At 31.7% G+C, this 14,943-nt stretch overlaps 2 protein-coding genes across 2 annotated transcripts; one reads left to right on the forward strand and one right to left on the reverse strand.

The window, feature by feature from the left end:
* Positions 1 to 103: 103 nt before the first annotated feature.
* On the forward strand, positions 104 to 8,036 carry LOC117134074. Its single transcript, XM_033291652.1, has 2 exons — positions 104 to 2,081; positions 2,114 to 8,036. Exons 1-2 carry the CDS (start codon positions 164 to 166, stop codon positions 2,350 to 2,352), a joined length of 2,157 nt encoding a protein of 718 aa, XP_033147543.1. The 5' UTR covers positions 104 to 163; the 3' UTR covers positions 2,353 to 8,036.
* A 3,934-nt stretch (positions 8,037 to 11,970) lies between these two features.
* Positions 11,971 to 13,351, reverse strand: LOC103868859. The gene is made up of 3 exons (XM_009146914.3): positions 12,899 to 13,351; positions 12,629 to 12,781; positions 11,971 to 12,527 (listed from the first exon to the last, which is right to left on the reverse strand). Exons 1-3 carry the CDS (start codon positions 12,927 to 12,929, stop codon positions 12,148 to 12,150), a joined length of 564 nt encoding a protein of 187 aa, XP_009145162.1. The 5' UTR covers positions 12,930 to 13,351; the 3' UTR covers positions 11,971 to 12,147.
* Between the last annotated feature and the right edge of the window lie 1,592 nt (positions 13,352 to 14,943).

Below are 14,943 nucleotides of genomic sequence, written 5' to 3' on the forward strand. Positions count from 1 at the left end.
AAAAAAAAAAAGAGGAAATCAGAAATTGCCCATTTTGTTTAGTGTTTAGTATTTTTTTCTTCTTCTTTCCTTTAACTTTGCTAGTCACGTTTTCTTGTTTAATCACTTGATTCAGAATACTTTCATCATCTTCTTGAGATATTTAATCCTTAACTTGGTAGACATGGCGACTGAAGAAGAAGCTGATGAGTACAATATTTCTGAAGTTGATTGGGGTGAAGAACCGGGATACTCATGGGAAGATCAAAACTGTGGAGATGGCTCTGAAGAAGACTACCAGTGTAGAGAGTCAAGTGCTGAAGATGGATATGAGGAAGAACCATGTCGTGGGGAGCTTGATTCCAAGCCACAAGACCGCTACAAGAACCATACCATCAACAAGAGCTATTCTAAACCTTGGTTAAAATTTACTGATAAATTTTATGACTATAGTCCGACAGTTTTCACCAAAACACTTGTGTCTTGTTCAGGAAAAGAGAACTACTCCAGATGGGAGGAAGACATGGAAAATTATTTTTGGGAGTACAAAGTTCCTGAACATAAGAAGCTGTCCATAGCCTTAGACACCCTTGTAGGAGAAGCTTACCAATGGTGGCTTCAAGAGGAAGAATGTCGCATCTACTTCAAGGAACCAACCCCACACTGGGAATATGTCAAAGAGCTGATGTATGAGCATGTCGAGATGAGGAGATTACCCCCTAGAACCTGTCCTAAACGTTTTGTTAAACTGAAACCGAGACAACTACATGAGCGTGAGGTAACTTTAACTTCTCACTATAATTCATATGATCAGTTTCGTTTGTATAAGTTTTCAGGAAAAGGTGAAGACCCTAGAAACTATCTTCAGTGGGAAGAGGACATGGAAAGGTACTTCAAGTGCAACTCAATTCCAAAAGGAGAATACTTGTCCTATGGTCTAGGACAGCTCACTGAAAAGGCTCAACGGTATTGGAAAAGAGAAGAGAAGTATAGGGAACAATTTCAAGAGCCTCCTATACGCACTTGGGAGCAATTCATAGGGGTCATGAGGGATATATTTGCAACTTACATCCCTACACAACACGCTCAGAAGGTGTCTACAAAGAGAGTAGTACAACCCCAAGTCTTGCAGCCGGCAAACCAGAGGCAAAGCTCAAAACCAGTGCATACACCTCATGTAAAGCACAACCAAGGTGAGTACTCTAAATTTTTAAAACCACCTGAGGTTATTTGTTATAGGTGTCAAGGCCAAGGTCATCTTGCAAAAGATTGCCCCACAAAACGAGCTGTGAAGATGGCACTACGTGAAGCAAGAGAAACCAACTTGGAGGTAAGTGATTCCTTTACTAGAATAGATAAAAAGTTTGATGATCTTATCAACTTGATTAAAGCTGGATCTAATTCTGTTTCTAGTAATTCCATGACTGTCTTAACACACCTGTCTAGTGCCCAAAAGGTTAAAAACATTTCAGGTACTAACATGGAAATCAAGGAACAAGAACCCAACCTTGCTGCGCAAGCAAGTTCAACACTTGAAAATTCTCAAGTCCCAACTAATGACAAGGTGATTTCTGAACTTAATGTGATTAATCTTAACTATCAAAACACTGGGATGATGCACTTGTACTCTGTCCAGAATGTTTATGAAGGTCGAGGTAATGAGGAGACACGTCCAGAAGCTCAACAACAAGAGAATAATGAGCAATCTATCCTAGAGACCTCTACACCAGCTGATCATGCTTTAGAGGTAGCAAATACCGAAGCTGAATCAATGCAAGATAACCAGGTAAGTGAAGCTCTAAATATTACTCAATACTATTTTTTTGAATCCTCCACTTCAAGTATGAAACACTTGCTCTTGCCCATAAGTGATGATTCAGGTATAGGTACAATGGAGAAGCATCCAGAACCAAACTCACAACCTTACACCCAAGCAGTGGTCAATGGAGAAACCAAGTGTGAAATAGGAGATTTCAAAAAGGAGACCACGTTCTTGCCAAGGGAAAGCATAGACCTACCATGGAAAGGGGTCATAGCTTCCCTACTGATTAAAGAAGAACCACCATATGGACAATGCATCACAAAACTGTCCATATACCAAGGTAAGACCCTAACTTGCTCTATCTTGGTGCAGGTAAATTGGTTTTGAGGACAAAACCTTTTGAAGAGGGAGGGAATGATGAGGACCTCAAGTCAGTAGCTGGACCACCAACTCATGAGATCAACCATACAAGCTACATTGGAGCCAGCAGCAACATAGGTTCACTCAAAGAAGGATATCCGGACCCAAATGAATCCAAATTGATTCATTTCCAAAAATTTATAATAACCAAACATAGTTTAATTTTAAAATCCAAAACCCGATACCCGTAAAAAATGATCTTTATTGGAACGTATACTTGAATGTTAATGTCTAACTGATTATGTAACCAAATAAAAACAATTGTGTTAACCGGTTTAAATTCTTGTCATTAATGGAGCCATTTCATTTAAACACGTGATATTATTATGGTTAATACGTAAAATAAATAACATCGAATTGTTATGGTAAATATAATTAATAATGTAGTTTAGAAGAGTGAACAAGAATGTAAAAGATGTAATAAAATACTTAAATGAAAACAATAAATGAACTAGTTAAAATTAGTAAAATAAATAAAAATCTGTAAAAATCCACTTGAAAAGACAAGTATTATTTTGTACTTCAGTTTTATTTTGTACTTTGAAAGCGCGGGTATTGTTTCCTTTAATATAATATTATATGAAAATATGTATATTTGGGCTGTATTTATAGGAGATTATATTTCTTAATGTGTAATTTTAAATCGAGCACAACAATTGAGAAAATTATCAAAGTTTTTGACATAATGATAATAGGGGAAATTTTACTTATACACTTTTCTTGATACCACTTTTCATTTATACCACCACCACTCAAAGGACATTTTCATAAATACCACATTCATTAATGTGTAAAAGACTAAACTAACCTTACCTTATCTTCAATCTATCGTCTCCTTCTTCTCTACCGTCGTGATCCTTCTTCTCTCTCCGTTTGGATCCACCGTCTCTCTCCGTCGGATCCACCGTCCTTCTTTTCGAGATCCATCATATCTGTCCCCGTTGAGATCCTTCTTCTCTCTTCGTTGAGATCTGTCGTCATCTCCGTCGAGATCCGTACGTCGTCGTCTCCGTTGAGTTCCATCGTCACTCTCTCTCACGTATCTGGTGATAAGCAATTACGAGAATCACGATTCAAAACCTCAAAGATGTTGGCTCCTCTCCACGATTCACACTGGTATGTTTCTAATTTGTGTTTTTTTTTTGTTCGATTCAAGTAATATTTTGGATTTGTTCTTTCTGTTATAAAAAAAAAAGTCAACGAAGGTTGGTTTACAACAGGTCGATCTAAGAGAAAGAGTTTCGATAGTGAACATTGAGTTTTCAAAAAATTATAAACCTTTATAAATCTGGGTTCAAGTAATTTTAGGATTTTCTTTCCTCTGTTATTCAAAAAACAAATAAGATTGATTTAGACTTGTCATTTGAATAGTTCTGGTTAGGAGAAATATTTTCGGATAGTGAACATTGTATTTTAAAGAATTAGAACCTCTTATAAATCTGGGTTTTAAGATATTGTTGATAGTACAACTCCATGCTTTACAAAGTTTTATAAAGAAGTTTGTAAACAAGAGTTGATCATATATGTCTATAAAAAACATATAAATGTGTGAATTTGAGAAGTCTTGTCTTTTATTATCCTATATTCTTTGTAAGACTGTTACCAAAATACATGAACATTATGCTTGGATAAAGTATCTTTAGACCATGATTAAAAGTTAACATCATCTTTTTATTTCGTCTTGCAGTTAGATAGCAATGAATTTTGCACATCTTTGAGATTGCGTCCGAGGATTGATGAAGCTAGAACAGAACCACTAGACAATCTAAAAGTGATTATCCAATCGGTGTCTTGGTCAATAATGTGAAGCATTTTATAAAAGATTATAAATGTAGTTTTATAAGGGTTTATAAATTAGAAGTTTGTAGAGACTTATAAAACGTTGTTTATTCTTTATTACTTCTTATGGTTAATACAATGCTTGGATTTCCTGATGAATACAAACATTTGGTGACCCCAACACATCCTGATCTTGATGAAATAGATTTTAACAGTGCTGTACAATTAGTTCAACAAAGATATAAAATGAAGAAAATTTAATGGGAACAAGGATTTGTAGATATACTTTTTGCAACATATGATATAGGAAAATAACACATGAAAGAAGATAAAAATGAAGAAAAAAGAAAGCTGAAAAGCAAATAAGAGTTTGTAAATCATTTATAAAACGGTTTGTAAAGTTTATAAGCTATTTATAAAGGTTTATAAATTATTTGTAAGAGTATCTAAACCATTTATAAAGGTTTATAGAACAATTAATAAAGTCTATAAACCATTTTAACTGTTTATAAAAACATAATGAAATTATATAAACAATTTATAAGGGGTATGTATACAATTTATATGGTTTATAGGTTTAGGAATCAATTAGAAAGTCTCTTAAATAATTTATAAGAGTCTCGAATAATTAATGATGACTTATAAAAATCATTTATAAGAGTTTGTAAAATAATTTATAAGGGTTATAAGGATATATAAATACTTAATAAGAGTTTATAGATCATTTATAAAATTTTATTTAATTTTTTATGAATTTTATAAACCTATTATAAAGGCTGATAAAACAGTTTATAAAGTATATAAACTATTTATAAATGTTTATTACAAAAATTATAAAAGTTTATAAATAATTCATAAGGGGAATGTATATAATTTATAAGGTTTATATAGGTATATACATGTTTATAAATCAATTGGAGGTCTTTAAATCAATTATAAGAGTCTATAACCATTTAGAAAGGCTTATAAAACAATTTATAAAGTATATAAACTATATATAAATGTTTATTACAAAAATTATAAATGTTTATAAATAATTTATAAGGGGTATGTATATAATTATAAGGTTTATATATGCATATACATGTTTAGAAATCAATTGGAAGTCTTTAAATCAATTATAAGAGTCTATAACCATTTAGAAAGACTTATTAAACAATCTATAAGAGTTAATAAAATAATTTTAAAGTGTATGTAAATTATTTTCAAGGTTTATATAGGTATATACATGTTAAGAAATCAACCGGAGGTCTTTAAATCAATTATAAGAGTCTATAACCATTTAGAAAGTCTTATTAAACAAGGTGTTATAAAAGAAGTTCTTAAACAAGAGTTCATCGTATATATCTATAGAACAACATATAAACGTGTGAACATGAGAAGTCTTGTGTTGTGTTATCCTATATTCTTTGTAAGACTGTTACCAAAATACATGAACATTATGCTTGGATAAGGTATCTTTACACGATTAAAAGTTAACATTATCTTTTTATTTCGTCAGGCAGTTAGATAGCAATGAATTTTGCACATCTTCGTGATTCATCTGAGGATTTATGAAGCTGGAACAGATCCACTAGACAATCCAAAAGTGATTATCCAATCGGTGTCTTGGTCAATAATGTGAAGCATTTTATAAAAGATTATAAATGTAGTTTTATATGGGTTTATAAATTTGTAAATTAGAGATTTGGGAGACTTATAAAACTTGTTTATTATTTGTTACATCTTTTGGTTAATACAATGTTTGGATTCTCTAAGGAATACAAACATTTGGTGACCCCAACGCATTCAGATCTTAATGACATAAATTTTGACAGTGTTGTACAATTAGTTCAACAAGGATATAAAAAGAAGAAAAGTTAATGGGAACAAAATTTTGTGGATTTACTTTTTGCAGTATATTATGATATAAAGCAATAACACATGAAAGAAGATAAAAGTGAAGAGAAAAGAAATTTAAAGGGCAAATAAGAGTTTATAAATCATTTACAAAAGTTTATAAAACATTTTTGTAAGTTTATAAGCGATTTATAAATGTTTATAAATTATTTGTAAGAGTCTCTAAGATCTATGGTTCACTTTCTCAGATCAACCAATGGGGGTAGATCTATGATTATTGATGAATGTAAATAATTTATAAATTTAAAAACTATTTATAAAAGCAATTTATAAACTATTTATAAAAGTTTATAAAAAATGTTATGAAAGCATATATTCAATTTATAAGGGGTATTATAAGAGTTGTATAGGTTTATAAATCAATTAAAAGAGTCTATAACCATTTAGAAAGCTTTATAAAACAACTTATAATGGTTTGTATAATAGTTTATAACGGGTTATAAAGGTATATAAATAATTTATAAGGGTTTATAAAAATAATTTATAAAATTGATACACCATTATAAAATAATTTATAAGGGTATGTAATATTATTTGTAGGAGTCTATAAACCATTTATAAAGACATATAAGATTTGTAAGTCCGACAAAGGAGGTTTCTTCGTTCGTGGAGCTGAAGCGGTGGGGTCTGAAGCGGTGGAGCATTGTTTGCTGTCCGCATGTGCCTCAGAATCTGCCACGTATCATCATCTCTTTTTAAACATGCACGTGTTCTTTATTTTTATGAATTTAATCTTGTGTATCAAAGTGTTGGGCTTTAAGACGAAAGACTTGTGCCCATAATTTCAGCCCATGAGGCTTAAATGAAAAGAATGTTGACAAAAAAAAAAGATTTATAAGGGTTTATAAAAGATTTTAATGGGTTTTTAAGAGTTTGTATAGGGTTTAAAAAAAATATAAAGGTTTTATAAGACTTTATCAAAAGATTTATAAATAGTTTAGAGAGTCTTTTTAAGCTGTTAGAGAAATATCTATTCAGCCAAAAAACATATCAGAAGAATCAGGTTTGTGGTTTTTTGAAGTGTTACAACTTTTTATTTCATGAAATCAGGTGTAGAGTGTATGACAAATGAAGCATTGTTAAAAGATAGTTGCTTGTTACTAGTACTTAATCTGAAGGATGAATGCTTCTTGAGACATTAAGAAACATACATTCAGAAAGAAGTCGTTATAGTCTTCTTTGAGTGTGAATTCAGCTGAATCAAACCGCCAAGCAAGAGGAGTAGAAGGCATCATCATCATAGAGCCATGGCGGATTGGGGAGCACCAAGTTGATGAGCTCTTCAAGCAATCAGTAGACTTGGGATATTTTATTTTGATTTACAAGAATGTATAAATTGATTCATATAGGTTTATAAATAGATTTGTAATACTTTATAAAATATCTACTGCAGTCTATAAGTTAATTATAAATATTTATAAACTAATTTATAAAGCTTTGTAAATCATTTGAATCTAGCTCCAATAGAGTTTGTACTTGCAAAACTCAGTTTTTGTTAGTTGTTACTAACATGATCTGAGAATATCAAGGCTTCTCCATATCTCATTCTTCTATAAAAGAAACGATTGGAACCACACTCATTTACATGTCGAACTAATCTCTTCAACTATGCAACTCGTAAGAGGATATACAATTGGTTTAGTATAAGAAATGTCTGAAGAAGATGAAAGAGAAGGATGTATAAAGAAGCCAACTCTGAAATTTTTATAAATAGTTATAAATATTTAATTCTTTGATCATACAAACCACATTTTTGTTCAGAGTTCCTCTTGCTTCTTCAAACAGCTCACCAACCTCGTCGATCTTCAAAATTTGAGCGCAAGCCAATCACATGTTGTTCATACGCATCATCACTCACTTCCAAAAACAAGATTCAAAAATAATATGCTTTGGTAACTCAACAAACTCATGCTCCATCTCCACTGCTTCTATAGATATTATACACAAACAAGACATAAAAAATGAATCTCATATAGTACCAAACAGAACATTACACTACCAAAACACCAACCTTCCACCTCATATACTGCATATACTAAACTTTGCTAGTCAAACTACAAATGGTATCATTGTATTACCTCAAGAAAGTGAGGTACTTGATATGCATATCATCACACATATTCTCCACAGCATCCCTTAAATCCAAAAGCTCATACCACACCTTTGTAATTTCCTGCAACATTAACATATCAACCAAGAGAAGAAGAAATCATGGAATAATCTTAATCTTAAATTATTAATTTCTCATGATTTAAATATATGTTAAGTTCTATGTCTTTTGATTGCTAACAGATCAACAGTAAGATTCCAAAGGACCCAATTTATAAGGTCTTATAAATTTGAGATTTGAAAACTTCATGAGAAAAACTTCAAAACTTCGTCTTCCTTCCTAGAAATTGATCGAATTTGATATACCAACCTACAATTACAGAAAGAGACGAAAATCACCATCTATTATCCTCTTACCTTTGTTAGCGTTTCTTAGGTGTTGGGAGAGAGATCGTCTTGTTCGTTTGAGCTTGTAAATTCTGTTAGCTTCGTGGAGAACTCGTCATTGGCGTGAGATCCATCATCTAGGGATTGGAATTGGAAAGGATGAGTTCACCTGAGCAGGCGAAGACATGAGCTGAGGCGAATCGAAGATGTCAATATACGGCGGCGGACTCGTAAGAGGAGGCGCTTGATCACCAAAGGCTTAAGCTGCTCGACACGTTACGAGCTGCCGGAGCCATCAGATCTTCACCAGACGAGCATGACGATGCAGCCGATGAGAACAGCTATGGAGGTGGATATAACAATGGCGGATTGACGATTCTCGATGAGCATCAAGCTCAATTCGGCGGCGACGGACTCATAAGCGGAGGCGTTGGCCAGGTTGGAGACGATGATGGGTTCTCCATTTCTTTTGATTAGTTAGGGTACAATAGTCTTTTACCTATTAAAATTTTAATGGTAAAATTGAAAAGTGTAAAGTTGAAAAGTGGTATTAGGAAAGTGGTATTAGTGGCAATTCCCCATGATAATATATCAATCTACTTTAATAGTAGGGAAATTGCCACAAATAGCACATTCATAATACCACTTTTCATGTTTATACTAACCATTTTTACTCTCACTTTTAATGAAGAGTAAAAGACAATTATACCCTTAGGGTTAACTAATCTAGACTTAGGGTTTAGAGTTGAGGAGTGGGTAGGGTTTTTGGAATGTGAAATTTAAGATTCTAATAAATATATAAATAAATACTTAAAATATATAAAAAAATTTAAAAATAGTTTCAAACATTATTTTCGTTTTTCAAAAAGTAATTTGAAAAAAAAAAAAATTTGAAAAAAAATTTCAAAAAAAAAATATTTATAAAAAGTTCGAATTTGAAAAAGTATAATTCGAAAACATAAAAAAAATTTTATATTTTTATTTTATATTTTTTTTACTTTTTAATTTTTTTTTTAATTTTTTTAATTTTTTAATTTTTTAATTTTTAATTTTTTTTAATTTTAATTTTTTTTTTTATTTAAATAATGATTTATTATATATATAAATAACAAGGGCAGAAAAGGTTTTTGCCACTTAATGAAGAAGGTATTTTTGAAAATGTCTTCTTAGTAGTGGTAAAAATGAAAAGTGGTACCATAAAGGTGGTAAACATGTAATTTCTCCAACTTTCTTGTTATGGTTAATGTAATAATTATAGCATCGATAAATTCATTGCTTTGATAATAAATCATATTATATGTTTTAACCTTCGTTCAATCTCTAAAGTGATTATGTTTTTCCATTATGATTACTCTAGCCACATCATCAATCATTGTTATTCATTTTATGTTGCTTATGAGTTCAATATGAAGAAAAATAAGAGTTATGTATGGGTTAACTGACGTCATCAGTCTATTTATATGGAAGAGTTTTTGACTGGCATTAAAGTTTTGTTCCCTCAGATCTTTAACTGCCTATTTTTATCTGTCGTTTTTACAAGGTCTGTTATTTTTGTTTTCTAAAAAAAAATTAACAAAAAAGTACAACCTTTTTGGTTTTTTTGTTAAAAAACTTAAAGCTACATATGACCAAGGTTGGAGGAATGAAGAATGAGACCATATGCAATTGGTTGCAACCAATTATATAACTATAACAAAAAGGAGTATACTCCTTATGGATGAGAGAGAAGAAATATGTCATACAAGACTGAGAATACAAGATGTTGGCGAATCAGGTTTTGTTCATGCAATAAATGCTAAAGAAAAGAGGCTAGCATATCTACTAGTGAGGAACCAAGGTTAAATTTTACGATCAGAGAAATCAAAATCAATGAAAAATCTAGCATATCTAATCCTTTATCTCTCTTTATTTCCTACGATTCTTTTATTTTTTTTATTTTTTTGTGATTCTTCTTTCTTCTCTTGTTCTCTTTCTCTTTATTCTCTAAGATCCGTCGCAGGTGATATGTGTACCACCAATGATGAAACCATCATCAGCAACTCCACATATGGTGGAAACGACATGAACAACCGTTGAAAGTGACGGAGTGGCATCAATGGCGATTTCTTCCCTTTCGCGCTTCGGATCTGTTTGGAACGGCGACAGTGCAACCTTATTTGATAAAAAGTTTTGGGTTGTTCTTCGATCTAGGGTTTTTTTTTTGTTTTGGTTGATTTTTGATTTGGGAATGTTGAAGAGAATTATGAGTTATCTTTGATAGAGTTGTGTTCAAAGAAGATTCTTAGTTGCTTTGAATTTATGGTTCTTCTTGTTCTTCATCTTCAGATCTGTATTTAGTCTCAGCATTACTAACTTCAGTCGAACTCGGTACAACTAACTCAGTATTACTTAGTAGTACGCAGTATAACCAGTAGAACTCAGTTGAACTCGGTATAACTAACTCAGAAGTACTCAGCATTACGCAGTATAACCAATATAACTTAGTAAAACTCGGTATAACTTAGTAGAACTTGATATAACTACACTCAGTAGTACTCAGTAACACTTTGTATAACTAGTATAAAACTCAGTACAACTAAGTATAACTAAATCATGAAGTATAATTCAGTACAACTAAGTAAAACTATAACTAAGTATATATACATTGGAAGTTTGAAAATTTTGAAAATTTGAAAATTTGGAAATTTTTAATTTCGAAAGTTTCAAAATTTTAGGATTTTTTATTTGAAAATAATAATTTTGAAAACACAAAAGGGTAAATCAGACATTCAAGTTTTATTAAAGAGGAAGAGACCGAGGCGATTAAGGAAGGGCATATGAGATTGTCTCTTGAGATGTGGGGGCAGGGAAGATGATGGTCCTCCAGTATACCACAATCGCCTTGCATCAGCAGAAAAAGGTAGAAACGAGTTGTGAGAATGTTGTTTCCTCTTTTCTTTTCATTATGACAAGTGATTTCATTAAAATCTCCTATCATAAACCAAGGTCTAGTTCTAGTTGTCGAGAATTGGGTAAAACGTTCCCAAACTTGTTCTCTACGTACTAGTACATGGTCTCCATAAACAAACATCATAAAGACTTTTATTTAATGAATGACTACTTTAATGTCAATCATTCTATTATTTAAAAAAAAATATTAACTAGAAATTCATCCATAGGAAAAAGAGCCAAACCTCCACTGAAATCAAGTGGTTCAAATGTAAACAAATGATTAAATTCTAAGTAGGCCCGAATGTTTCGCAAATTAAACAGCAGATTTATGTTCTTTGTCTCAGAAATAAGCACAAGGACTTGCTTCTGATTCGTAATAAAATCTTTTTTTATGGTACTAGAATGTCTATATCGGTTCTTAGAATTTATATGAGTTAGTTAATATTGCTTACAGAAAAGGTTTGACGAGTGAACAATCCTCATCCTATAAGCTGAATATTTTATTTTACAAAAACTGTTTACCCAGAAACAGTAGTAACGTTATGAGAACCAAAGCATAATATTCAAATTTACAGCTCGTGATTTTAATAGAACGAGAGACACGTGCACTGTCTACCATCTCAAAGCCAAGAGGGCCCTGCTAAACTCAAGAACCTGAACATATTCGAAAAGGATATATAGATACAAACACATTCAAGTTTTATGCTGCGCATCGATCATATTGATGATTAATACTTAGTTTTCTTCTATTGTAAAGATATTGATTGCAGGAAACCAAAAATTATTGGAGAAAGCAGTAGGTCGAGCAGAGTTTAGAAAAAGGGAACAAAACTGCAAATCATTTGAAGCCAAAAAAAAGTTTAACAGAACAAAGATGAAAGACATACCAAAGACTCTTGACAGAAAACAAAAAACCAGATACAATCACAATCACTGAAACCCTATGAGAGCTTATAGGTGACTCTTTTCCTCCACCTATAAGCAGACTCCTCCGTAGCAGTATCAGAATCATAGTCTGAGTCAGAACCAGAACCAGAACCAATTTCCAAATTTAAAGGAAAAACATAACTTTCTGGCCTTTGAGGCTTTCCTCCACGTAAATCGTGTGTCGAAGCAACCAGTGAGTCCACAGAAAAGTCATCAGGCAGCTGTACTAGGAGAACAGGGTTGTTTCTGGATTCCAAACAGTGAAGAACCCTGTCAACCTCAGGGTGTGTGCTTTGTTTTGCGATGACAATTAAATTTACTGGATCATCACACATCGATGCTGCTAGAAAAAGGATTTCCCTAACCATTGTGAGAGGAGCTGAAGCATCACACTCTGCATATCAACAAAGATCTCGATTAAAGACATATAATAAGTAGAAACGAGAACAGTGTCACGAGGAATTAAGTGACTGAATCGGGCGTTGCACAACTCACGTTTGTTTTTGTCACAAAACTTCCGGATTGGCTGAACCTTATCGAAACCCATTCGAAGAAGAGCTTCTTTGATTGCTTCATGGATATCATCAATGTTGAAATCAATAGGGACTGGGTAGTCATCCGTGAGCCAGAAGACGTGTGTCCAATTACCTTGACAAAACGGACAAGGCATAAACGATTAAATCCGGTTAGTTAACTATGGCAGAAGGATCAGATGGCATCTAAATCTAAACAAACAATATCGGGTAGGAGATGGAGAGATCTTACCGGAGAAATATTCGCTCTTGCCTTCGGGCATGGTTACAAATTGGAGACTTTGTCGCTAAATTAGGGTTAGATCTGGCGTGTCTATGGATGTGAACGAGAGATCCTTTGTGCCTTTTGTAGCTAGATTTATCTCCCGTCCCTGGCATGTTTAAGGGTCTGTCATGGTTTAACCGTCCGATCTGTGCATTCTTTTTTCTGTTTGTATATTTTTTTTTTAATTTTATCGACTCATAAAAATACGTATGTAAATATTTGAATTAAAAACAAATTGCAATTAGATTACATAAATTACTAGGGGTTGCCCCCCCTCCCTACGGGTGGGTGAGTTTGCGCTAAAATTATTTTATATTAAAATACAATTTAGTTTATAAAATATTTGAATTTTATTTTATACTGAAAATAATAAATTTATTTATATTTTTAATTTTATTAAATTTTATTGATTTGAGTTGAAAAAACAACTAACATTTTTTTGTTAGAAAAAAAGCACAAAAATATTAGATTAAAATTTTAATGAAATTGCAATGATTTATACTTTTCTATTTGATATAGTTGAAGAAAATCTAAAGTAAGAATAAATAGTATTTTTTTAATTTCTAAGAGTATCAGATTTTAATATTATTAAAATAACTAACTTTCGAGATAATAAATTAATGCAACCACCTCCAAGTAAAATCCATTGAAAATCAAGTGTAATGTGATAAAATTATAAGAAGTAATATATAAATATTTCAATAATGTCATAAATAATAAATGGTATACATTATGTAACAATAATGACGTTTTATAATATATGTTTGTTTCAGTTTATATTAGATTTTCAATTTATAATCAAATTATCTTTAGTTTTTACTGGTTTACTAATTATGTTTTGTAAATTATTTAGCATTTGTTGAACTTTTTATGAAAACAATTATTGAAAATTTCGCTCATGCTATTTGAAGATATTATTATAAATTAATAGTATAAATTAATAAAGTATTACATTTCTATCAGAACTTTAGTTGAGTTTCATATCAAATAACTTAAATGTAGCTTAACCATTAATAATTTGGATATTAAGATGAACCAGACTGCATATAAATGTTTCAGAAAATTGTTTTTCTCTTCGAAGAGTAAACCTGAAGAAAGTAACTAAACTTTTTAATCTTTTCATTGGTGGCTGTATTGAAAGAGAGTGTATAATTCCTATCTAATCAAACATCTCTTTCCCATCATCTCCAACATTTTAGTTTTGATTTCCTTCTGAATGATGAAGGAGGAAAGAGTTCAGAGTGAAGCTTTCGAAATTGGAATCCGGAAAAGAGAAGCTTATAATATAGTGCTTGTTAATCCTCTGAAAGATGACATTAAACAAAACTATAGTAAAAAAAATTACAACTGAACCCAAAAACTGTGAGAAAGTGTAAGCACATAATTTCCTTTAAAAAAAAGTGTAAGCAAAGAAGAACTCACTTAGAACTTGTGCTTCTCTCTTATTATCCGCAAGCGGGTATATTTTTTTGAGCAGATAATGGAAAAGTGAACATAAGGTATATACAGATGGGACCATGAGACTCACGCAGGCCATTCATGGACCCATGCACGCACAAGAAACCAGTGCCGTGCGAAGAGTTTTAGGGGCATAAGGCAAGTTTTAAAAATAAATTTATTTACAATCGTAATGAAAACAATTTTCTAATATGATATATTATTTTCACCAAATACACAAGTCTAATACTGTAAAAGAATAAGTTTATAACGTAAATATATTATATTATGTCATATAGAAAAAAATACATGAATTCAAAAAGTGAGTTAATTAATTTTCGTAGAAATGTTTTTTTAAATAAGTCTAAACTACTATACTAGAAATTATCTTAAAATTTGGGGCCCTAAAAACAGTCATGTTAATCGGGGGCCTGAGGCGAATGCCTTTTTTAATACACTGTAGGCACGCCTCTGCAAGAAACATGATATTGTGCTCGAGACCATATATAAAACAAAGCCGTAAGATTCAAATACCCAATCGGATGGAGAATCAGACTTGGTGCAGGGTTACTACT

Source organism: Brassica rapa, chromosome A05, assembly GCF_000309985.2.
Source record: "Brassica rapa cultivar Chiifu-401-42 chromosome A05, CAAS_Brap_v3.01, whole genome shotgun sequence".
NCBI lineage: Eukaryota > Viridiplantae > Streptophyta > Magnoliopsida > Brassicales > Brassicaceae > Brassica > Brassica rapa.

Excerpts from the sequence above, each read along its gene's own strand:
- LOC103868859 (XM_009146914.3), bottom strand. The coding sequence starts at position 12,929 with ATGCCCGAAGGCAAGAGCGAATATTTCTCCG. Across the intron at positions 12,782-12,898 it reads CAAGAGCGAATATTTCTCCG|GTAATTGGACACACGTCTTC; the intron begins GTAAGATCTCTC and ends CGTTTTGTCAAG. Across the intron at positions 12,528-12,628 it reads GTTTTGTGACAAAAACAAAC|AGTGTGATGCTTCAGCTCCT; the intron begins GTGAGTTGTGCA and ends GTTGATATGCAG.
- LOC117134074 (XM_033291652.1), top strand. The coding sequence starts at position 164 with ATGGCGACTGAAGAAGAAGCTGATGAGTACAATATTTCTGAAGTTGAT. Across the intron at positions 2,082-2,113 it reads AAAACTGTCCATATACCAAG|GTAAATTGGTTTTGAGGACA; the intron begins GTAAGACCCTAA and ends ATCTTGGTGCAG.